This window comes from Diadema antillarum, unplaced genomic scaffold (genome assembly GCF_040938485.1).
Source record: "Diadema antillarum isolate AM-2024a unplaced genomic scaffold, OU_Dant_1.0 scf00000210, whole genome shotgun sequence".
In the NCBI taxonomy this organism is placed as follows: domain Eukaryota; kingdom Metazoa; phylum Echinodermata; class Echinoidea; order Diadematoida; family Diadematidae; genus Diadema; species Diadema antillarum.
Genome location: NW_027271099.1, coordinates 79,732 through 104,085, shown reverse-complemented (window position 1 = coordinate 104,085; position 24,354 = coordinate 79,732). Strand labels below are relative to the sequence as shown.

General features: G+C 41.6%; 1 protein-coding gene across 1 annotated transcript in view; it reads right to left on the bottom strand.

Annotated features, from left to right (window-relative positions):
* Positions 1–9,816: 9,816 nt before the first annotated feature.
* Positions 9,817–24,354, bottom strand: part of LOC139724257 (THO complex subunit 1-like) — a 37,068-nt gene continuing 22,530 nt past the window's right edge. Inside the window, exons 15-18 of the mRNA XM_071635398.1 lie at positions 14,417–14,500; positions 13,190–13,346; positions 12,178–12,262; positions 9,817–10,851 (exon numbers count right to left, since the gene is read on the bottom strand). Of these exons, the coding sequence (XP_071491499.1) occupies positions 10,487–10,851; positions 12,178–12,262; positions 13,190–13,346; positions 14,417–14,500 (691 nt within the window). The 3' untranslated portion in view covers positions 9,817–10,486. The remainder of the gene's footprint in view (positions 10,852–12,177; positions 12,263–13,189; positions 13,347–14,416; positions 14,501–24,354) is intronic.

The following is a 24,354-nucleotide window of genomic DNA, read 5'->3' as shown; positions in this document are numbered from 1 at the left end:
TGGAAACAAAAATGAGGAAGATAGTATACGGAAGCTTATAAGTGCCAAGGAGGAGACGAGATAATTCCTCGCCATCTCGACCTTTTTGGGTCCGAAAAAAAGGATGAATTTCTGCTGCTGCCATCTTGATCTTGCCCTCTTGGACCCGAGAAGTCTAGAAGACTAGATCTCACAACTCTTCTTCTCGCCTTTTCGGTCGCAAGAAGTCGAGAGTCTGACATCTCGCCCTCGCGTCTTTTCGGACCTTTCCGAGAAGTCGTCAGAGAAGACGAGATCTTATACCTGATTTCTCGCTCTCGCGTCTTTTCGGACCATTTCGAGAAGTAGTCAGAAAAGACAAGATTTTATACCTGACATATCGCCCTCCCGTCTTTTCGGACCGTTTCGAGAAGTCGTCAGAAAAGACGAGATCTTATACCTGATTTCTCGCCCTCGAGTCTTTTCGGACCGTTTCGAGAAGTCGTCAGAAAAGACGAGATCTTATACCTGACATCTCGCCCTCGAGTCTTTTCGGACCGTTTCGAGAAGTCGTCAGAAAAGACGATCTTATACCTGCCTTCTCGCCTCCTCGAACCAAAAGGAACTGAGGTCGAAAGAACGAGATCTCTATAATTATCTCGTCTTTTCGTCTTCTCGGACCCGAAAAGGTGGAGAAAGCACGAAATCATCTCGTCTTTTCGGTGGCACTTTAGTAAGATCTACCGCATGATGGGAATGAAGCTGATCATGAAAATCAAACAGGGATGTCGAAGACTTTCAGGGGGTATTGAAGAATTGTCAAAGGATAAATGACGAACAAGCACAGCGGAGCAACATCTGGCAATTATGTAGATGATTTATCTTTGTTTTTACTGCGTTTACCATACTGTTTTTGCCCCTCATACGTCGCGTACTTGAATGCTCTTAAAAAGGTCGAAAGTTCACCTCTGTTATAAGGGCACATGTGTCTCGAAGGCTGGATGAAAGAGAGGACAATGATATTAAACAGAAAAACCGTCACAAAGCGCATATATCAAGCGAGATGGGGCTACATCGCATCGCGCAGAGCAAAAAACAGCGACAGCTTCCATTTCGTGCCAGTGAATAGCGACTAGTCGCAACCCGAGACAACGCGCATTGACCAGTACAGAAAGTTGCGTTATTTTGTTCGCTTGGAAACAATGCGCTATTTCCACATTTGTTTATCCTTTGCGCAACGTGAGAGTCTGTCCTACCAAAACGACTTGAACAAAAAAGTACCTAATATGAGATACTTAGAAAGTTACTGAAACTCAATCTTCGTGCCATGTTTATCTTCCCCCGGTGAACCACTGGACGAACCTGCGTATTCTGCGACCATCATGTTTTGTCAAATACAAAGTTTAGAAAAGTTCAGAAAATTGTGGCTGTTTCGTGGGATTTTCTTCTTTTTTTCGCTCATGTTATTATAGAGAAGAGATTTTTGACGGGATACCCCCAGGTCTGTGTTATTTCAAGGTTTTGGGGAGTGTAACAGTATCGCGATCTCTGCAATGAGTGCTGTAATCCGAAATGTGTTACATTGTGCCGAAGCAAAATGTTTTTAGATATTACGATTATCCAAAAGCGAACCCCGTGCCCCTCTCTGCAAGCAAGCGAGAAAAGAGAAAGTTGAGAAAAACAAAACTCTCCCAGGTTCAAGTGCATTAACTGATTAAGCTATAAACGGGCGTTTATGACTACACCATGGGTGTCTGTAAAGTACCTTTGCTGCTTTATAGTTTTCCTCTGTGTGATACGCCCTGAAGGTTTTTGTAGAACAAGAGTGAAGGGGCCACAATAAATGAACGCTAACTGAATAGTGAAAAGAAAACAGCAAACTACTTGGATGGAAAGTGTTTCAGCAGGGTCATGGGGATTCGAAAAGTTGGGGGACCCGTAGCTCGTGGGCTTGCAGAATCGACGAGAAGTCAAATACGCTCTCTTAGACGTTCTTTTATAAGATTCACTACGACATTGTTTGACATTACATAACAGCTTCGAAAGCTAACATCATCGAACTGATGGAAACGGCCTTTTCAATCAGGAATTTCGTTTGCAGTACTATTTGAGCCTGCCTCGTGATACGTTGAGCTACACAGGGATTTCGGCAGCGCAGGAAACGAATTAGAAAGGCACAAATCACCTACAGTTATTATTTATTATTTACAAGACCCATACGAACCAAACTTAACTCACGTAATACAGTAGAAACTCGGTATAACGAGATCCTTGGGACAAAGAAAAGTTGTTCATAATAGTCAATAAACAATACAAATACAAAGGAAAAGAATTCACTGGGACTGGTAGAATTAGTATGTTACATTACGTATTTTGTTATATCAAATCTCTTTATATTCCACTGTACACCTATAAGACAAGCTTACATTTTGAAAACAGCGCTTCTCAATTTAATTCAAGATCGAATCCTTAATGCATAGGGCCTACCGTTAATGTGAAGTGCATCAACCTAGCCCTCACTATTTAAAACGGTCTTTTACGTGTGATGTGAATTACAACTGAGTCCGACATAATGACTGCAAGAGATCCGAAAAATGACTCCCAGGCAAGATTGAGTGTCGAGATTCAATACTGAGAGAATTGAAAACCAAATGCAACTCGCGGTGTCAGGAGTGTGTGTGTGTGTGTGTGGGGGGGGGGGGGGGGGGGGGCTAGCTTGTTACAGCGGCCATACTATATACAATCTCTTTGTTGGTTTTTCTTTTCAGAAGTGATCTCTCGGTTCAACGGCGAAGGTGAATGTTCAATAAATAATGCTTCCCGATTTTAACGCCATTTATATAGTCCTCCAAAGATAAAAAATGAAACAATCAACCTAATGAATCAAAATATATGCACGCATTCTTATAGGCACCTACATATTCTCATATTCTATGATTACTTTCGAAAGAAAAAAAATCTTTTGTATAATTACGATAGTGAAAAATGTAAGCAACCTCGAAACAAACATGTTGCTAATTTGACAAAAGTGAGATAGTTTCGCCTTCCACCGTCGAATTTCCATTAAATCTGCTTTACGCATGCGCGTGAAAACAAAATGGACTATATAGACGGAGGTACATTCGCGGATGGTAGGTGAAGTCTCAATGTTGGAACGCGCATGAACCCTTGGCTGAAGGAAATTTAACGCGGCTCGAAGCCGGTGTAAGAGGAGAAATCGACAGAGCGCTCGGAATGTGACAATACAAGCACTTCTATAGGTGTGTGAGAGAGAGAGAGAGAGAGAGAGAGAGAGAGAGAGAGAGAGAGACAAGTGGCTCGCCTCTGGGGACAACACAAAGGTGAAAAGTGTGTCACGCAGGTGAAGGTCAGGGAACGAATAAGACGGATCTAATTTCTAATGAAGCTAAAAAACAAAAAATACTTTGGGTCATAGAAATAAAAACCGTAGGCAATGTCATGATTTCATTTCACTGGCTTGTCCTTTGTTAATCAGTATTCTGCCCCGACCCAAAAGTGATGAACTCTTCAAAGCCCATATTAAAGGGAATACAATAGGTGGAGAACGTTTGACAGTCTGAGAATATACAAGTACAAGTAGTTCCCGTGTTAAATATTCAAAGTTCCATTGACCCCTTTTAGACGATGTGAAATTCTCGCATTCTGGCCATCCTTTATCCTCCACCCCCCCCCCCCCCCCCCCCCAATCATTGTTCGGGGCCTTCTTATATGGAATGACCACATGAACCCCTCCTGTCATCGGGTGAATTTTTAAAGTGCCTCGTGTCTGCGAAAAAAAAAGACTTAAAAAAAAAAAAAAACTTTATCATACACGACTGTAAAATCGTCGACTAATTCAAATTTCCATCATGCAGTGTAGTTCCACTACGAACCGTGACAACACGAATGGTTTTTGCCTTCTTATCCATGGGTGATGTTCGTTGTTCCGAAGGTTCGTTTATCCGAAAATCAAAAAGGGGTTCATTAATCCGAATATTTGGGACGATATTCCAAAGGTTCGTGTAAGTCCGGAAATGAAATAAGGTTTTTTTATTCCGAAGATTCGTTAATCCGAAAATGTAAAGACCGTACGTACTTAACGACCCTTAACGAATATATTTCATTTTCGGATTAACGAACTTTCGGAATTACACACCTTTTCTATTATTATTTTGGGATCAACGAACCTTCGGAATAACGAAATTATTGTATTCTCGGATTAAAAAACCTTCGGAATAACGAACCTTATTTCATTTTCGGATTTACGAACCTCGGAATAACGTCCCAAATATTCGGATTAACGAATCTTTTTTTCTCGGATTAACGGACCTCTAGGTATACGGGATTGGCGTGTTTCGTATTAACGAACCTTCGGAACACCGAAGTGTAACCTTTACCATTGATGTCATGATGGCTCACGGATTCAACCCAAACTTCGAAAAAGTTTGATCTTCAGAATGGATAGCCGATTTTCCTGAAATGTCACTAATTTTTGGTTCAAGTTTCTTCTGCATTCACTCTATTCACACAACGTTTGGGATAAATTCCCATGAAAAGGGAAATTTTCCAAACATATTCATGTTGACTCGACAAATGCAGATACACTTGTATTTAAGTGAAACAGAGCAAGTGAAAGCGTGAGGAATATCGGGAGGTCCGTTGAAAAGTTATCATCTTTAAAATTTTAGTTAATTCCAAGCAGCCTTTCACTTTGGTCTCGAAGAGAATTCTGCAACAATTCAAGATATCAGAGGATAACAGAACGACGTTAAGAAAATATGATGAGATTGCCGCAAGACCTATTTACTTAGACATTAGAATAGCGCTTGATCTACCTTTCTAGGATGTAAAATGTGCAGTGAAATTATGAGTTGTCAGTTTAGGGACAAAATGACAAGATTTCTGAAGCGAAATTTTGCTGGATTTGACGGGTAAATGTCTAACTTAGTACAGTGTACACTCTGTGTGAACATGAAGTCGTAGTCGTGTTTCTCTTTAAACACACCCGGGTTGCTGAACAATCGGTAGCAACGAACCCCGTCAGTATACGACGAAATCATGAACGGAAAAGGTCATTCCAGTGATTGATGTGTTTGTGTTAACAGTTAGAGACAAGAGGAGGAATGGAGGGAAGAGGAACATAAAAAGACACGCCAATTTCGCCGTGGGGTGGTCATTACCCCGCGAGGTCACACAAAAACGACACAGATCTCAACGTATCGGACTACACACACCCAGACATTCTTCTCTTTCTCGCGTCATTGTCGAGTCGTTTATTTTCAGAGCGTGTGGTATGTGGTCCTACCGTCGTAAGCAATATGATATATGTCCCGGTTAGCTCTGTTCAGACAGCCCCGTCTTGTCTTGACGAGAATCCGCTACAAAGAAAAATATACCAATATACAGTGTATAAAGAAAATATACAAACGCGCCAATGTTCCACCTTCCGTGGTATCATTCCTGTCTCTGTCATTTGAGATAGTGAAGAAGAGCTAAAATTTACGTGGTCCACACTCAAAATGTTCTGAAAAAAAAAAAAAAAAAATCAGGAGAGTCCATCACGCGCCGTACATTCTCAGAATATCGTGGTGCCCAAGGAGCTAATTGTCAGCAACTTTCTTTTTCGGCCAGACATTTTTTTTTTTTTTTTAAAGGCTAGGCCCCGACGCGAGGTCAAGTAGAAAGGCACATAAAATATGCCGAGCAGGGCATGAATCGAGCTACACCTCAAAGACAGGCCTAGCGCAGTTTTTTGTCAGTTCGCTTGTTTTGTTGTTGATTATACTTTCAGTAGCTGATTTGTAATACCCGTTATGTTTCCACTGATCTGCAGATGGACGTCACAGTTCGATACAGTTCAAAAGTCAAGACAACCATCTTTAGGAGACTCGACTTTATTCTCCTTTGCATGACAACCATCTATGGTTGTACCAGCATTGTTATTGCTACCATAATGCCAAACCCTCCCTACTATCTTTGGACATACTTCAGAAACAAATCTAGTCAAAGTTTTTGTCTGTTTGTTTCATTGTTGCTTTTACTTTCAGTAACTGATGCCTGTTATGTGTCCAGTGGTCCAAGGAATGGACGTCACAATTCGATACAGTTCCAAAATCGAGACAACCGTCTCAACCGACTCGACTTCATTCTCCTTTGCATGATAACCATCTATGGTTGTACCAGCATCATTATTGCTACCAAAACGCCAAACCTTCGCCCCTATCCTATCACTGATGTGTCCATGGAGCCGGCAAGGGGCTGGCCATGGTGACAAGATGTTTATCCTCCGGTTTGCAAGGTTTATTTTTGCAGCAGAGGGACGAGGAGATGGCTGGTTATCATCACCATTAACATTCCTCCCAAAGATAATCCATGAAATGAATGTGGCATGTCCTAGGGGCAGGACCTTTTCCGCTGACGGCTCTAAAACGATCTGTGCTTGGGTACAGTGAAAGATACTTATACAGACACAGAGGTCCTTGTGACTAGGAAATTTTGCTCATTATACTGTGTAGTTTGTTTCATCAATCTCAAATAGGCACAGAATACAAAACAACTATAAATCTTGTACCATAAAGACCCACAGAAGGTAGTGTGTTATATACTGTAGTTAATTACAAACACATTTCTGAGATAAACAAACACATTTCTGAGACAAAAATGTGTCCTATTTACAAATCATTTCCTTTCATCCTGGAGTAATTTTGATAACTATTTTAAAGACTAAATAAGAAAATTGATATACAGCTGTAAAGGGTTTTGTATCACGTTTTGACATTGATTGACCTAAAAGCCAAGAAAATGTGTTGCTATAGCAACACTCAATGATGTGAAACCAAACATTAAAGGGCTCGAAGCTCTAGTTACAAGATACACCTACAGTGTACATCTCATATGCATGGCTCGACACTAACTTTTTTGTTTGGTGGCCCGATGGGGCCACCAAAATCCTAAATTTCAAAATTTTGGTGGCCCGAGAGAAAAATGTGGTGTCCCGAAAAAAAAAACAATGAAAAACATTAAAAGTCCTTTTTTTTTAAATGAGTCAAATATTTAAGATTTATGATAGTAAGAATTAGAAGTTGGACATATCTACTCATAAATAAACTTCAACAAACTTGCAACACTCACTCTCAGGCATTCATTCAGTCCTTTTCATCCATCCTTTGAACAAATTTAACTGCCAATTTCCGGCGAAAAAAGTTACGAATTTATTGACATACTTTTCAAAAAATTTTGGTGGCCTGAGGCGTGGCCCGAGGCGGGCCACCAAATTTGCCCTTTTTTGAAATTTGGTGGCCCGACTTTCATTTTTGATGGCCCCGGGCCACCGGGCCACCGTTAGTGTCGAGCCCTGTCATATGTATCACAACTTGAACAGGTCTATGCAGTTCAGCATGGAAGGATACTATTAAACCCTTTGTGTGTTTTGATTACCCATTGGTATGGCAGAAAACCCCAAAGCACTGCAGACACTGTCCAAAGTCCCTGGCACAGAAAGGGTTCATGAAAAACCATTTCACTTTCTCTTGATGGTTTAAATAAGCCTACATCAGTTATTTCAATTCCATCTACGTTCAATTTGAAGGTAAACTGGTTCACATGCAACACAGTGAACACAACATATTTCATCACTGAATGTTATTTTTCCCCCCTTCTCCCTCTCTATTTCAAATTGTTAAAGGACAAGTTCACCTTCATAAACATAAGGATTGAGAAAATGCAACAATATTAGTAGAACACATCAGTGAAAGTTTGAGGAAAATTGGACAATCGATGCAAAAGTTATGAATTTTTTAAATTTTTGTGTTGGAACCGCTGGATGAGGAGACTACTACAGCTTGTGAGTCATATGCGTACAACAGTATAAAGAAAATGTAAAAGAAAATTCAACATATTTTCACTTTTTTCGCATAATAAAAGAGCAATTGACTTGCCTCTTTCTAAAGGCAGGGGGAATAATATTACCCATAACATTTGTCGGTAACGAGTCAGGGGAACGTGTAGTTTTTTCAAAAGATGGAATTTTGTGAAATTCTCTTTATATTTTCCTTATATTGTTGTACGCATGTGACATCTAAGTTATTCATACACTGCAGTAGTCTTCTCATCCAGCGGGTACTGCAAAAAAACTTTAAAAATTCATAACATTTGAACGGATTGTCTGATTTTCCTCAAACTTTCAATGGTGTGTTCTACCAACATTGCTACATTCTCTCAATCCTTATGTTTATGAAGGTGAACTTGTCCTTTAATGACCACTTCTATGAAACATTACCTAATATAATGTACAAAATTCTAGCAGCATCTTCCACTGTGCCTAATGTAAAAAGTAATAAAATTATGAATAAATAATATTTGATTCTATTTTCTCCACAATTTGAAACACGATCACACAAAAAGCCCTCTGGTGGCTTAACCTGTGAGGCATGACTGCCACAGTAAGACATATCATTGAATCTCCATTGAATGAAGGGAAACTATTGAATGAAGGGACTCAAATGTGAAGAGAAATACATAGGTGTATGCATCACCTTATGCAATTAGTTCCCACTTTCAACCACTCCCTCATATGCTCACAGGCTTTGTTCATGCAGTTACACGTGACCAGACGCAATGGGTAAATTCAAAGGTGAGAGTGTACCTATGCACCTGCCCATATCCACATTATGACACATACAAGTTATTAGATATGGGCACATTCTGTAGTCAGATACACATGTTGTCATTTTTCATTATATGATTTCCTTGAAAAAAATGCAGAAGTAAAATCGAACTGAACTGAACTGAAAAATTTGCTGTAAAATGAGGAATGTTCGCATGCATTTTAATTTCACGCGAGCCAAGATTCGCGAAATTAAAATGCATGCAAAAGTTCTTGTCTCCACTATATGCATTGAATATTAGAGGCAACTCGCGAAAATTTCATGCCGAAAAATGGGTAGTTGGCTCGAATTCGTGAAAATATTGTGTTTTACAGTATGTGGACATACAGTCAGCCTCACCTAAGGTGAATCCATTGGGACTGAAGAAAATTCCTTGACTTTTGTAAATTTTTAGTTACACAATAGAAGAAAAGTATGTTTATATATTCAACGCAGTAGGATTTTTCTGTGATTAAGCCTGTCTATCTTCAACTTGTGCGATGTCCATTTGGGCAAGGTAGACTGTAACTACTAGAAACACAATGTCATCGATTTAGGCAAGAAAATCGCAAGAAAATGACACTGACACCAGATGAATTTTGTTTGACAAAATTTGTTTATTTAGTATTTGTATTTTACCACATCTTAATTACAATTTTGTTTGTTTGTTTGTTTCTCTGAAGACCTGATATAAGAAATACATCCCCCACCCACCACATTCTTTAATACGAACTGGTCACATTGCTTCTAATCAAACACGGATATGGTTTGCATGTACAATGTATTTTCTTGGGATTATTTTCCCCGCCTTTTTAGCAGGATGGCAGAACACGATATAAGAAAAGAGTTTTCAGGGTTTTCTTACTTCTGTTTTTGATGGGGGGGGGGGGGGGGGGGGGCTGAAACCTGCTACAACTGAGGGATTTCAGTAATAGGTCATAAAATTTGATGCCCAGTTATGCTATTTGCAAATGTTGTCAATGGACTCTCATTATAAAGAATATTAGCATAAGAAATTCTCATTACAACAAAATGATTTTCTAGCCATGTGGTTTAGAGTTTCTCTGAATTCTTCTGTTCTTTTTAAACCCTGAAATAAAAAAGCGATTTCACTGGCCCCAAGAGGTTTTAGTATATCAAGAGTCTGCTGTATTTCAATTATAACTTGCTATGTACAATACTCTCTTTGAGCCCAACCCAGTCCCATCCCCATCCCCCCCCCCCCTTCAACACATTGTCTGACTCGTCTTTGACTGGATGCTCCACAGAAAGTACAACTATGGTCATACAACAATGATGTAGGGACATCTGTTATGCAAACAGCACACAGCTGTCTCGCGGATTGATCATGTGTCACCAACAAAATCTGGTCGTACATGTTTTTGGCACAAGAGGCGAAGCTTTGACACTGGTGACATTTCCATCATCGTTGGTAACCGCGCCCTTTATCCTTCATGTAGTCGCATTTGCAAGCCACATGCATTATAACCTGGTTGGCATCCAAACAGTCAACCATCAAAGGTGCCGATTCCCACGATTCACTTATACCTCCTGCTCATTTTCATCCTTTTACCGTGCTTGAAACGATGCCCAAAGCTTCTAATTTCTGACCCAGTGGTGGAAAATCCACGACAGCATCTCAAGATCTGAAGGAGGGGTTGACAGATGCTACTTTGATAGCTGCATGTTTCCACTTGGTCCACAGTATGATTTGTTTACCTCTTCCAGGTAGCAATTCTCAGCCCAATATAGACACTCACTTGTGGAATGTGGACTGCATTATGGCATAAGCGATTAAAAGGGGGAAAACATTATTTGAGCTTTAAAGGCTAAACATCCTTGAAGTTCGGATGAGTAAAACAAGGGATGATGAGCTGAGAGACTCATGAGTCCGTTTCCATGGCAGCCTCCTCTTCTCCATCCACCACGCCCTCACTGCTACTGGTCTTCCTCTTCTTCTTCGCCTTGTCCTCGCTGAAGACAGACTCCACGATGTCGTCGAGCCCGCTCTCCATCAGCCCGGCGACGAGCGCGTCGCGGGACGCAGCCTCGCCCTGCGCCTCCTTCCAGCGCTGCAGCATCAGCCGCGATTGCTCCTTCTGGTCCGAGGTCTCTGACAAGATGGCCGTCACGTCGTCGTCACTCAAGCCAAGCTCGGAGGCCAGCGTCTGCCAGCTGTCGCCGATCTTGGCTGCCACCAAGGAGAGCTGTTCAGGGGTCACCTCGGCAGACATCGTCTTGTCTAACCCTGATAATAATTTTGCAGAAAATTACACACTCATGTTATTTTATACGAATGAAGGTTTCTGTATTGTACATTTACAGAACATTTGATTAACAAAAGAACCCCCTTCAAAGATCAATTTATGGCACATTGGTTGATGCTATAGCAGCTTTTTGAATTTGCTGGTTGCTCATTTACAGTTGGTCACAAAGTAAAACTCATAACTATGCCAGAATTTTCAGATTCAAATGGATAATCTCACATTATCACGAATATCAGTAAGCATTCAAACAGTTGTGATGAATATTACAAAATCATTATCATTTTTTTTTTCCATCTAAAAGTGAACCCACTAACAATTTGAAATGACACGTAACATGCAGTTCAACATTATCATGCTTCAAGCACAGTACAAAGCACTCCAGTAACAATTAACACATTTTAAACAAAATTCCACGACAGAGTAACATTCTGGTCACAAAACTATCATCCCTAACGTCAATGATTCAAAATTCTTTTCGTTTATGATAAGATTTATAATGAAAGAAAACAGCCAGTCCTCAGGACTTCGTAAAAACAGGAGTTGCCCGTAATACTGTCTGTGAATCACTGTCATGTCGCATCTCGGAACAGTCAGATGCACATGATGGAAACATACACATAATGACACAGCAATTTTGCTTTCCATCACTGGAGCACATGCATACCTTTTACAAAGTCAACCAAATGAGCATTATTCCATCTGTGTATGGATGCTGGGTGCAGTATAGCCCCTCATCCTCTATCTTGGGCCACTGGACTTTACCATCAAAGAAGTACTTTTTTCATTAACTCTTTATGTGCCCCAACAATTAGCTAAACTTGCAAAATGTTTTCATCAGCATTCAGATATTCATCATAACTTGACCTACACGTAGTCGTAGAGTTACAAGTGTGTAGCAAGCCCACTCAGGTGTAGCAATGTGTCTCAGTCCAACATGAAGGCCATAGTGACACAATAGGGATTAAGGGATTAGGCAATCTCCATTCATGGACAAATTGCTTCCAGACATCCAGGCTAGTTGGCAAAGAAAGCACTTCAACATGTGTGCCAATCGGCAAACAAAGCACAGTAAGGGTTAAACTAGCCGGGGTGGGGTGGGGGCGAGGGGGTTAAGAATTTCAGCAAAGGTCCTGTTATTTCTCTGTTGTATGCATCACGGTTCAGTTATGAGGAAAGATAGGTGATTGTTTTGCATCTGTTGTGGAAGATAACTGCCTTGTGGTCTGTACCTACACGCACAGCAGAGAGAGAAATTTGTCAAGTTAACTTGGTAAACAAACATATCTGATGGACAGGGACAAACTTACCGTCAGTCCCAGCCTTGAGGAGCTCATCGTTTTCTCCCTCGTTCTCTTCCGTCTTCAACTCCTCCGCCTTGTTCTCTTCCGTTTGCTGGGGACAGACACAAGGAACAACAGTGTGAGAGATTCAAATACTGTAAAAGTGGATATTTTCGCGCGACTAATTTTTTGCGCTTGGCCAGGTAAGAAGAGTTTCGCGTGTTTTTAATTCCGCGGAATCAAGACATCAGCTACTAGAACATATCAACACCGCGAAAATTTCCACTTTTACAGTATAGGCAACTTACACAATAATCCCACATCTAGCACTATGCACACCTTATTCTTGGATTGATATTCCAGATCAAATCAGAGTTCTTGCTGACAGCTCAGCTCTGATAAACACACAAACAAACAAACAAACTGAGGCATACATGTCATAAGTTGTACAATTTTCATGTCTCTATGTGTATTTGTGTAAGTCTTAACTTCAGCTTACCTTCTTTGCATTCAACTTTGTGGAGCAAAAGAGAAAACCAGTTGTTGTTATCTCTTTATATGACCATATGCTATTCTAAGCTCATTTCCTTGAAGGAACCATCTTGAAGAGATCCACGACTTGTGGAAAAAAGTGTATGATATTTGACGGCAGAAGATTTCACTTATGTGATTGGAAAACCCCAATTGGCGCAAGATTTCCCAAAATCTAACTTTTATTTGTAGGATTCTAGATCATCATCTCGAAGTATACTAGGGGTCAAATATAGGTGAGCAAAATGCACTGTTGCAAAATGGAAGTTATAAACTGACAATAACTTGGTTCGTCTATTCTTGAGAGGTGTCATTATGACATAACTGATAAAGGTTAAGAATCACAGTTAGTGACAATATATTTTCCTCTCTCACAAACTAGCTTCAAAATGAGTGACAGACGTACACCGTTTACAATGCACACGAGAAGCACAAACATCAGCAACAATACTACCAATGTCATCAACACAACCAGCAAATAAACAATGATGATGAAGTCAGGGCTTACGGGCATCTCCTTGGCAATCTTGGTGACCATGTACTCCAGGTATGCCGGGATGGTCTTCAGCGGAGGATTCGTCACGGCCACCGTCTGGAAGAAGTGGGGACTGCGCTTGGCCAGCAGCCGGATGGCTTGCCAGGCATAGTTGCTGTTGTTCACCACTCTGCATGGGGCAAAACGGGATGAAACACACAAAAGAATGCAATAAGACAGAACAAGAAGAGAGCCAAACAAAAAGTGTACAATATCTGATGGCAAAAAACTAAATGCAAGCGGATAAACCACAATTGGCATAAGATTTCTCAAAATATCCTACCCACACACAATTGCTGTACACATTAAAGGCCCTATGTGGAGATTTATATGCGACACACCTACCGTTCACTGCAACGTATTGTCTACATAATTATCATGATCCATATATTGCCAACATCACTGTCACTATGCATTGACTGCGCACAAGTCCATCGAAAACAGAGCATCCACAAGTGGAACAAAGAGGGCTGGTCAAGAAAATAAATGGAATAGCCATTCAAACTGATTCACAACTTTAATATGCCTTGAAAAGTTACTACTGCTCATCCATAATCCATTTGTTGGATTAGATTTTGCTGTTGACATAAATCTTCATTGTAACACTAATATCCATCCTGTGAAAACTGAGTTCATTTTACATCCCAGCACATCTCGTCATGTCTTGACATTGTATTATATAGTTAAAGGGAGTCTCTCATCTGATATTGTGTTCTTCACTTGAATTAGTCTTCATTCCCTACCGTCCACAGAATATTTGAAAACCATCACTTGCGCAGACCTGCTGGAGTAGCACTGCTCGTCAGTGAATGTGTATATCGAAGCGTACACTCACGAGTTATGGTCAACTCCAGTTGCGGGTGATTCTGCAGCTGCGTACGTGCTGCATTACAGAGATTACAAGCCACGCACAATTACACACTATCGAGATGTACATTCAATGCTTGGGATGCAACTGAGCAAACTCCGCACCGGCTTTCGGCAGTCGAGACTGACAGTAAAATTTCTGTTGTCCGCGACAGGCTTTGCACAGACATCTCTCCTCATGGCAATAAGGTGACCAAACAAATCAATCATGAGTGACAGAATGTGAACAATTATCCTTTCATGGAAAGCTAGAGCTCTTGGAAAGTTGCTGTGGAAATAAGGAATATGAGCAATGTATGCTGGCACATAAAGAATGCTACCATGGAAACTTACTTATACTCAGCTTCGATCATCGCTTCTGGGTCAGCTTGGTCGATGGCCTCCTGGAAAAACTCTTCGACTTGGGGGATGAAAATCCTTGAAATGACAAAGACAAAGGGAAAAAGACAAGTTTAGCTTCATTCGTATTCAAGATATGATGTTCTGTGGAAGAAAAAGACGCCATGCGCAAATGGGTGATTGGAATTGTCTTGTACACGAAAAAAAAAATGTAACATAGAATGACTGAATTATTTTCAAACAATATCTTTTCAATGAAAAAAAAAAGTGGGGTTGGAGGTTGAACATGTACAGATATCCAGAAAGTAGCATTCACAATATGGATCACACAATCCTATTAGTATAGATTGTCTCACTAAAAGAGAATGTCATTCACACTTTGACAAGAGTGTGAGCTTTGTTAAACTAATACAGGCATTTCTGCTTTGGTTTATTTTTTTGTTCCTGCTGTTTGGATTTTGGAGTTTCAGTAAGTACATATGAAAGAGCTTTACAAATTGTACGCGCCGAGGTCCTATGTGTGATCTTGTGACTTTGTGTATGTTGTCCACCATTAAATACACATGTTCATCCTTCCTTTCAGCTGTTCCTTTCACTCTCGACGTTTCACGTACACACAGTCACAGACGGTAGGGGGGTATTCGCCGTACTAAACAGCCACACGCCTACAGGCACCTTACACGCTCCCATATACTGACATCGATGTTTCTTCCGTGCTATGTAACAGCATCCTAAACCTCCTAATAGCTGTACTGCGCACCAACACACTGTTCATCGTGCACCACACCGTTGATTGTCGTACTCACATGCGACACACGCAGTGATAGTAATCACAGATTTGGATCTCATCTGGCGGTCAAATGAACAATTCCCTTCCTTTTATTTTGATCCAAACCAAGTGGCAAATATCACACAATATGAGCAAAGAAAACAACGTAAGCAATGAGAGGTTAAAGGAAACTTGTAGGTTTCCACCCCTACCTCTGGTTCTCTACCTTCTGCTCTTCATGACCCTTTTCCTGCCTATCTCTAACAGCAGTCTTCACTTCACCTCTGAAGCTCTTTTCTTACCCTGGCGCCTCACCTCTCCTCTCTCCCTAACAACCAACATACATGTGACTTTTCCTATGTTCAACACTAGATGGCGCAAATGAAACAAATGCATGGAACGGCTCCTACATACCGGCCCCTTAATTTTCAAAAGAGGGTAACCCCTTTTAAAATTACCAAAACCTACCACCATCATTAATCACATTAATGTTCCTTCTTGCCACCCAACAATCTATTGACCACAATAAACAACGCTAACTCGAAAATATGCTACATACTATCAAACTACAACAACCCCTTACACATACAACCTTGTGCTACACATGTAAGCCTATAAAACATGTCTTTGATGCAGAAATAGTCACCTTTCACTGGCAACAATGGCAAGGACAAAATTGAATATTGTTATGTTTACAGAAGAACATCACATATTCATAAAGTGTCTAAACACCCTGACATTCATTATGTAACCTCTGTGTAGCCTAATGTATGCATGTGCCTCAAGTGTCAGCATGCATTCCAACAATCCACTTGTTGAAACTGTTCTTATATATCTATGAGTGCATGTCTGGAGACAGACAGTTCTGTAATAAACACTAAAACGTTAACTGCCACGCCTCTTCTGTTCCTTCCTTATTTGCAACCATGAGTTTGCTAATTGTAACCCATGATACAACAAATATACATCATACCTGCAGTCCACTTATACCTTTAACATGTACATAAACAAACTACATCAAATGTATTCCCATACTTCTGCAACACAACTGTTGACCACTTCAAGATTTAGCCAAATCCAAAGCCAGCTGTTTACAAAACATATTGTACACTCGATACTATACCCAGCTTGCATAAATGTGTCAAATATGTATGCATCCCGGCATAGCAAACAGAACGAAACATATAACATCTTCAAATGTACAATGACCAACTAAACCTACCAAATCTATTAGCTTGAATTTGACCTACACTGTACCCTTAATCTACAATGTAATCCAAACATAAATGTATTTACAGCATGGAATTCAACCATACACACATACAGTTTTGTACCACTTCTGGATGATACTGCATACCTGTGCACCAATGCATATCAAGTATCAACATAAAATATAAAATCTTATTCATACATTTCTCATGAACTCTGTTGATATGCTTATTACAGATACCCCTATTTCTTTCAAAAAAAAAAATATGCATCCTTCCAGTGTTGCATTTCTAAACAATACTGTTTTGAGCAATACTGTATATCACCAAATTTTTTTGCACAAAAAAGGAACAACAAAACAAAACGTAATTAAAGTGGGTTAAACATGAACAATAAAACGTGTTTCAATGACTATTGTCCATCAAACCATGTATCAACATAACCCAACCCGAACAACATCAGTGTACTGTGTAAGTAACCAAACACTGTGGTAGAAGTGCACTGACCTTCTCTGTCATTTCTGCACAAAATTATTGAATCTCTTGAGATCTAACAAACATAATCTACTTTATCTACAGCCTTGTGAATGCCACAGCCATCTTAATTCACTGACTCACTCTGGATGGTCTCTTGGCCTAGAGAGTGAAGTTGCTTTGCACTGCAGTATACCTGAATACCGGTATACAATTGTACATACAAAACAGCATTAAAAAACCTGTATCACCTTTCCACTGATTGCCAATACAAATACAACATAACGAAACAACATAATGAGAGCAAACTCATGCTACTTACTTTACAATATGGCACTTGTGGTAAGAAAATTTGCTTGCCACTGAATAAAAATGACATATGTCACCATGACACACATAAGATACATTTTCATGTATATGCGTTTCTCATGTCTTCTTATAACTCAAATGCATACATATGTATACCTATGCGGGTATATAACATCATACTATGTACTGACCTTTAACACACTATTTGTGTATACAGCTGTACTAAAATCAATACCATCTTTCTTTATATATGCTTTGCCAAAAATCAAAATCTCTTCCCTTGCTTATAACTTATCTTGAATTTGACAATATTTCCACTTGAACAACAAGCCTAAATTTAGAATGTCTCCCTTTTGGCATGTTTGGAATTTGTAATGTTCTAAAATAGGCTGAATACACAATATACTACTCATTACATTACTGGTTAAAGGAGAATACAACCAAACAAATAAGCAAATTCTGCTAAGCATTTGTCTGTATCCATCACATATCACATGGCAAAATGCACTATATATGACTACACAATACCATCTGTGCATAATCATACAATTATAAAAACTACCGCATACAAATCACATCAATGCTTTATCAAAACACATAATGATGTATACCAGGTAACGAAACTGTACTTGCATACAAAATTCAACTCTTGCATCTGACGAATTGTTCATGTGACTAATTGGCTCCTCATTTGTTCTATCAAATCCCATGGAGTCCAAGTCACATCATAATATCTGTTCGCACAGTCCGTCCAGGCTTGACACAAAATTGTTCACGGTCCAATCACAAACCAAGCTTTACGATCAGTTCCCCTTCAGCTGGTTGACTTGATTTGTGACGAAACGCAATGTGAATTCCTGTCGGTTCGCGACACAAATTTTGTTCCATGTAAAAAATACAAAAAAGGAATTACTCATTGTCAAAACACACTCTATACTATTAAACCAGAATTTATTATCACAATATCTGATCACCTTTACTTGCGTATATGTATCCGGATCTCCAATTTTTACACCCATATGATCACTGAAAGTATCGCGAAATTCCAGCAAAATGTTCCATCGCGATCGAATGTGTAGATCTGCAAAAACAGTCATGAATCTCCCTCTAAAAGGAGACACAGCTTGCTGATTGGTCGCAGATAAACACCAGTCTTGGTCTTCACCTCAACGCGACGGACAAGGCCTTCTCTGTCAGGTATGGTTCGCTGAATTCGTCCCATCGGCCAAACGTTTCGTGGTAGCGTGTCATCGACGACGAGCACAACATCTCCGACCTGAATGTTTCTGTTGCGGCACACCCATCTTTGCCTCTCCTGCAGTTGCGGCAGGTACTCCTTCAGCCATCTCCTCCAAAAGATGTCCGCCATATATTGTACCTGTCGCCATCGACGTCTCGCATAGATATCGGTCTGCCTAGTGACCGATGGGGGCAGCAGGGGGGTAGACTTCAACTGCAACAGATGATTCGGTGTTAGAGCTTCCAGATCGTTTGGGTCGTCAGAAACTCTAGTGATGGGTCGACTATTGATGATACTCTCCACTTCACAGAATAGCGTCTGCAAGCTCTCGTCACTCATGACTTGCTGCTTCGTCAGGGAGAAAAGAAGCTGCCTAACCGTCCTAATCTGTCTCTCCCAGACTCCCCCATGATGAGATCCACCAGGTGGATTGAAGGTCCATTGGATGTTTCTCTGTAACAGCGCATTATTAAGCTGGTCCAAGTTCCAGCTCTCGATTGCCTGCCTGAGTTCTCTCTCAGCGCCGACAAAATTGGTCCCATTGTCAGATCTCATCTCCTTGATCGCTCCTCTGCGTGCCTGGAAACGTCTTATGGCAGCAATACATGAGTCTGTGTCTAACGAGTCTGCCTTTTCAATGTGTACAGCACGTATGGTAAGGCAAGTAAACATCACTCCATATCTCTTTACCATACTGCGTCCCCTCTTCACCTCCACTGGTCCGAAATAGTCCACACCAACATGTGTAAACGGTGGTTTGTCTGGCATCACTCTGTCTTTTGGAAGATCTGCCATTTTTTGCTGCATCAGCTGCCCTCTGCGTCGTCTGCACATGACACATCTTCGCAACATTTTCCTCACAGCTGAATTGGCACCAGGCATGTAGTACCTCTGCTGCAAATTGGAGAGAATGTAATTCCTCCCACAATGTCCAGAGTTCACATGAATGTTTCTCAGGATGAGTTCCGACACATGGTGACCCTTTGGCAGAATCAATGGGTGTTTTGCCTCCATAGGCAAGGCTGCCTTACTCAATCTTCCTCCGACTCTGAGCAGGCCATTGTCAAGTGTAGGATCAAGCTTGTAAATGGAGCTTGACTTCTTTACTCCATTTCTTTTCCCATTGACCTTTGACTCTTCTCCTCTCAGTGTTGCAATTTCTGGAGCAAATGCTTGCCCTTGGACGTAGCGGAAAATAGCCTCCTCAGCATTTTCCATATCCTTCGTAGTCAGCTTTGTAGCTTCACCCGTGTCATCCCTCTGACCCCTCTTTTTCATTTTCAGCATTTCTTTCAATTTCAGCATCCATGCCACTGCCTTCCTCATACTCGTCCAGTCTGAGTAGTGAGACAACAGCCTTCCAACAGGGTCAAGTGTTTCATCACGTTCCTTTGCATTTGTCACAAAGGTACTCTTTGTCTCCCTCAGGCATGGCTCGTCACATTCAACATCACAAGCCAAAATCTTCCTTTTCAGCTCTGGGTCGTCTGTACTTGCCATGACCAAGTTCTCTGGTTGCGCTGGCCACATGCTTTCATCTGCATGAAGAAAGTCTGGACCTTCCTTCCACAGTTTCATGTTGAGGAATGGTGCAACTCTGCATCCTCTAGAGCACAGATCAGCTGGATTGAGTGCAAATTCGACATGTCGCCATTGGTTCACTCGCGATCCATCTTTAATTACGGCGATCCTGTTTGCCACAAAGGTTTTGAACCGTGCTGTCTCACTTCTGATGTACCTGAGCACTGTCATGCTATCAGTCCAAAAATATGTGTCATCCACAGGTACATGTACACCAAGCTCCTCCTTTACCAGCCGATTGATTCGCACTGCTACTGTCGCAGCTGTTAGCTCCATTCGAGGGATGGAAATCTGCTTCAAAGGGGCTACTCTTGCCTTGCTCATCAGGAAGCTGCATTTCACTTCGTCCTGGTCGTTTACTGTCCTGATGTATGATACAGTGCCATAACCTTTCTCGCTGGCGTCGGCAAAGTGGTGGAGGGTGATTGACTTCGCTGCCCTGAAAGGCCCCGGCATTAGACATCTAGGCATCTTGAATTCTGACAGATGTGGGAGTTCCCGTTGCCATGTTTGCCATTTCCTCAGCAACTCTGATGGGATAGGTTCATCCCACCCTAGTCCCAGCCGACACAATGTCTGTAGAAGCTGCTTTGCTTGCAATGTGACTGGAGACACACATCCAATGGGGTCAAACAGAGCACAAACTGTGGAGAGAATTCCTCTTCTAGTAGGTGGTCGTTCTTTCATCTGGATTTTGAATCCAAAAGCATCATCTTCTGTGTGCCATAACATGCCAAGTGCTCTCTCGGTTGGCATTCCTCCTTCCTCAAAATTGAAATCCTTGACAACCTTCGCTCTCTCCTCAGCTGGGATCTGCTCCAGGACTTCTCTCTTGTTGCTGTTCCACTTTGTTAAGTGAAATCCCCCCTTTTGACACGTCTTTGTCAGCTCTTCTGTCGTCTCAATTGCCTTTTCCACTGAATCGGTAGAATACAAGCAATCATCGACGTAGAAATTACGGTGAATGATTTCTACTACATCCCTAAATGATGACTTCACATGCTCATCCGCCGTTCTCTGCAATGCGTAGTTTGCGCATGATGGAGAAGAAATAGCGCCAAACACATGTACGCACATACGATACTCGATCAGCGGCTGTTGAAAGTCCCCATCCTTCCACCACAAAAATCTCAGGAAATCTCTATCTACCCTGGGCACTAGGACCTGAGAAAACATTGCCTCTATGTCAGCCATGATGGCTACCTCTCCCAGTCTGAATCTTGTCAGCACTCCGAATAGACTGTTGGTCAAATCCGGCCCCTTTAGGAGTTCGTGGTTTAGGGACGCTCCATGATATTGCGCTGAGCAGTCGTACACTACCCTCAGTTTGCCTTTCTGTGGGTGCAGGACTCCGTGATGTGGCAGGTACCAGACTTTTCCCTTTGTCCCTGTCAACTCCTGCTCTCCTATCTTTTCAGCGTATCTGCTCTGAATTGTTGTCTCCATGCACTCCTTGTATTTCTGATGGAAATCAGGCTGTCTTTGGAACTTCCTTTTCAGATGTTCAAGTCTCTGTTCGGCGAGAGGCCTGTTATTTGGCAAGTCTATCTCCCTTCTGAATGGGAGTCCTATCTCATAGTGCTGATCACGAAGCCTGATCGTCTTTCCTACATCTCTCAGAAATTTCTCGTCCTCTACGGAAATCTCCTCCTTGTCATTCGACAGCAGCTCTGTAAAATCTGTGTTGTATAGACTGCTCAACTTCTCTTGAATGTCATCCAAGCCTTTAACCTGAGCTCTATGCGAGGTGATCCACTGTCGCTTCCTATTGTCATGCCTCTGACATCCATACACCATCCATCCTAATCTTGATTGACACGCGAATGGCCCACCATCTTGGCTGCTGATGACTCGCAAGGGCTCAAATGCCTTTGGCACATTGTTTCCTATCAATATGTCCACTTCAGCGTCTATCTCTGGCATTTCTACTTCCTGTAGATACGACCACTTCTCCAAATCGACCTTTCTCGGGATATCGTCCTTGGATACGGGTATAGATGCCCTAGTATAGACCTCAGGAAGGGAAAAGTCATCTTTCCCGTTGATGTTGCATATTTCCAGATCATGTAATACGTGTGTTCGTACCACCTTCTCATCAGTCATGGTTTGCAGATGTATCATCCTTGACTTTCCTTTAACCTGCAACCTTTCCTTCAGTGCTTCAGTGCAGAATGTCCCATTGCTGCCACTGTCAATGAAGGCATATGTGTTTACTTCTCTGCCAGTTGCCCTTGATCGCACCACCACAGGAATAATGGCTGGCTGTGCATCCATTGTTACTCCACGATTCGTCATCGAGCAAGTATGGTTCTCCACAACTCGTGTTCCTTCTCCATTCCTTGTTGACTGCACTCCAGTGTCAGATTCCCTTTCTTTCCTTTGAGTTGTTTCAGATTCAGCATTCTCTACCTGGCTCTGAGCTTCAGACTTCCTCTCATCTGAGTGTGCAGGATTCCTATGTAGCACTGTAGGGTGATTATTCTGACACAGCTCACATTTCAACCTTTCTTTACAGTCCTTGGAGAAATGAGATCCTCGGAGACAAGCAAAGCATAAACCCTTCATGCGACAAAATTGCACCTTCTGATCATGGGGCTTCTTGGTGAAAATTCGGCAGTCTGTCAGGTGATGATTGTCCTTGTTACAATACAAGCACTTCTTCCTTTCATCATTCTTTAGAACAGTGCTGAAACTCTGCCTTGGTTTTGAAGGAGTAGCCTTGGATGGGTTAGCACGTCCCTCGCCTGACTTTGGTGTTCCTGTTATATCACCATACAATGGGTTGTTTACAATTCGTGATTGCCTACTCACGAAACGCACCACATCAGCAAATGTCAGGGGTTCTTCATGTACTTCCTGTATGGTGTCGACAGTGTACCTCCATTTGTCTCGAAGCTTGAATGGCAGCTTAGATATCACCATCTTAATGTGCTGTGTGTGATTGATTTCTTGTTCAAGCTGCAAGTCCTTGGCCAAATTGCTCAGCTCGGTCACAAATAGTGTGTAGCTCTGTAATCCTTCAGCATCCTCATTCTTCACGTTTGGCCAAGCTTCAGCTTTCTTCATCATTCTGTCGAGGACCTGATGCTTATTACCAAACTTCTTCCCCAACAATGCCTTTGCCTTGATGAAAGCCTGCTGATGGTTGTCACCATACATACAGCTCCTCACAACTTCATTAGCCTCACCTCTTGTGTACTGTTCCAAGAAGTACAGCCCGTCTGAGTTATCGGTAGTCTTGGATTCAATCACATGTTCAAATGCCCTCATGAAACTGTGGAAATACATGGGATTTCCATCAAAGGGTTGCACATTCCTCTGTGGTAACGATGACTTCATATGACACTCCAACAGAAGCTGTGTGAATTGATTTTGCTGCATCAGTACCTCTGTCAAGTGACTGGCCGCATTTACATCTGCTCTTGAATCTCCTTCTGCAGGACTGCCTGTGATTGGGTTTGGTGTCTGGCTATGAACTTGCACTGGTGTTGCTGGAATGGGATTAAAGGCTCGAGGGAATGGTCCTTCAAACTGCTTCATGGCGTCTGCCTTTGCAGTAGCTGCAGCAAGTTCTATTTCAACTTCCATTTGTTCCTTTCTCCTTAGCAGTTCTTGTTCCTCCCTTTCGAGGGCCTGTCTCCTCTTCAATCCTTCCAACTTCACCATCAGTTCTGCCTTCCTCCCAGCAGCCTCCATGAGCACACTGGTCACGCTGGTCTTTGAATTACCTGATGCTTGTGACACACTATCCATAGCATGTACCTCATCACACTTCGTTGGGGGCGGCATTGCTCCGTGTGACTCCTCAGTCTCTAAATTTGTCCCAGGGAAATCTGAATCTACTGGCATCCATGGATCCATGCTCTGCAGAACAACACTTGGTTGCAGTGAACCATCTAATAACTTCGAACTTGGAATTGGTTCCTCCATTTGTGTATCTCCAACAAAGCTTACCAGTGTGTGAAGATCAAATAGGTTCTAGACGAGAGCGCCTCTCACGTCCTTCCTACTATTTACTAGTGATCCTGCCTCTGAATGTGGACCTGATGTGCGAGATGCTTATCCTTCATCTGCTACCTCTCCCATCTGTATTGCAAAGTTCTCAATTTACTTTCACAACTACTGGTAGAACCTTCTTCTGATCTTGCCTTATATCATAGATGGTCCTCCTCCTTCCTATTTGTTTGAAGTCTGATCCTGTCTTCTACCTACTTCCTGTGCAACCCAGTAGCTGTTCCTCATTGCGCAGCCTTGCCTCTATGACTACGATCCTCTTTCAAGGCTAATTCTGTTCCATATTTATGTGCCTTGGTTTGCATTTCTCTAATCATCTTTCTCATTTGTTCATTTA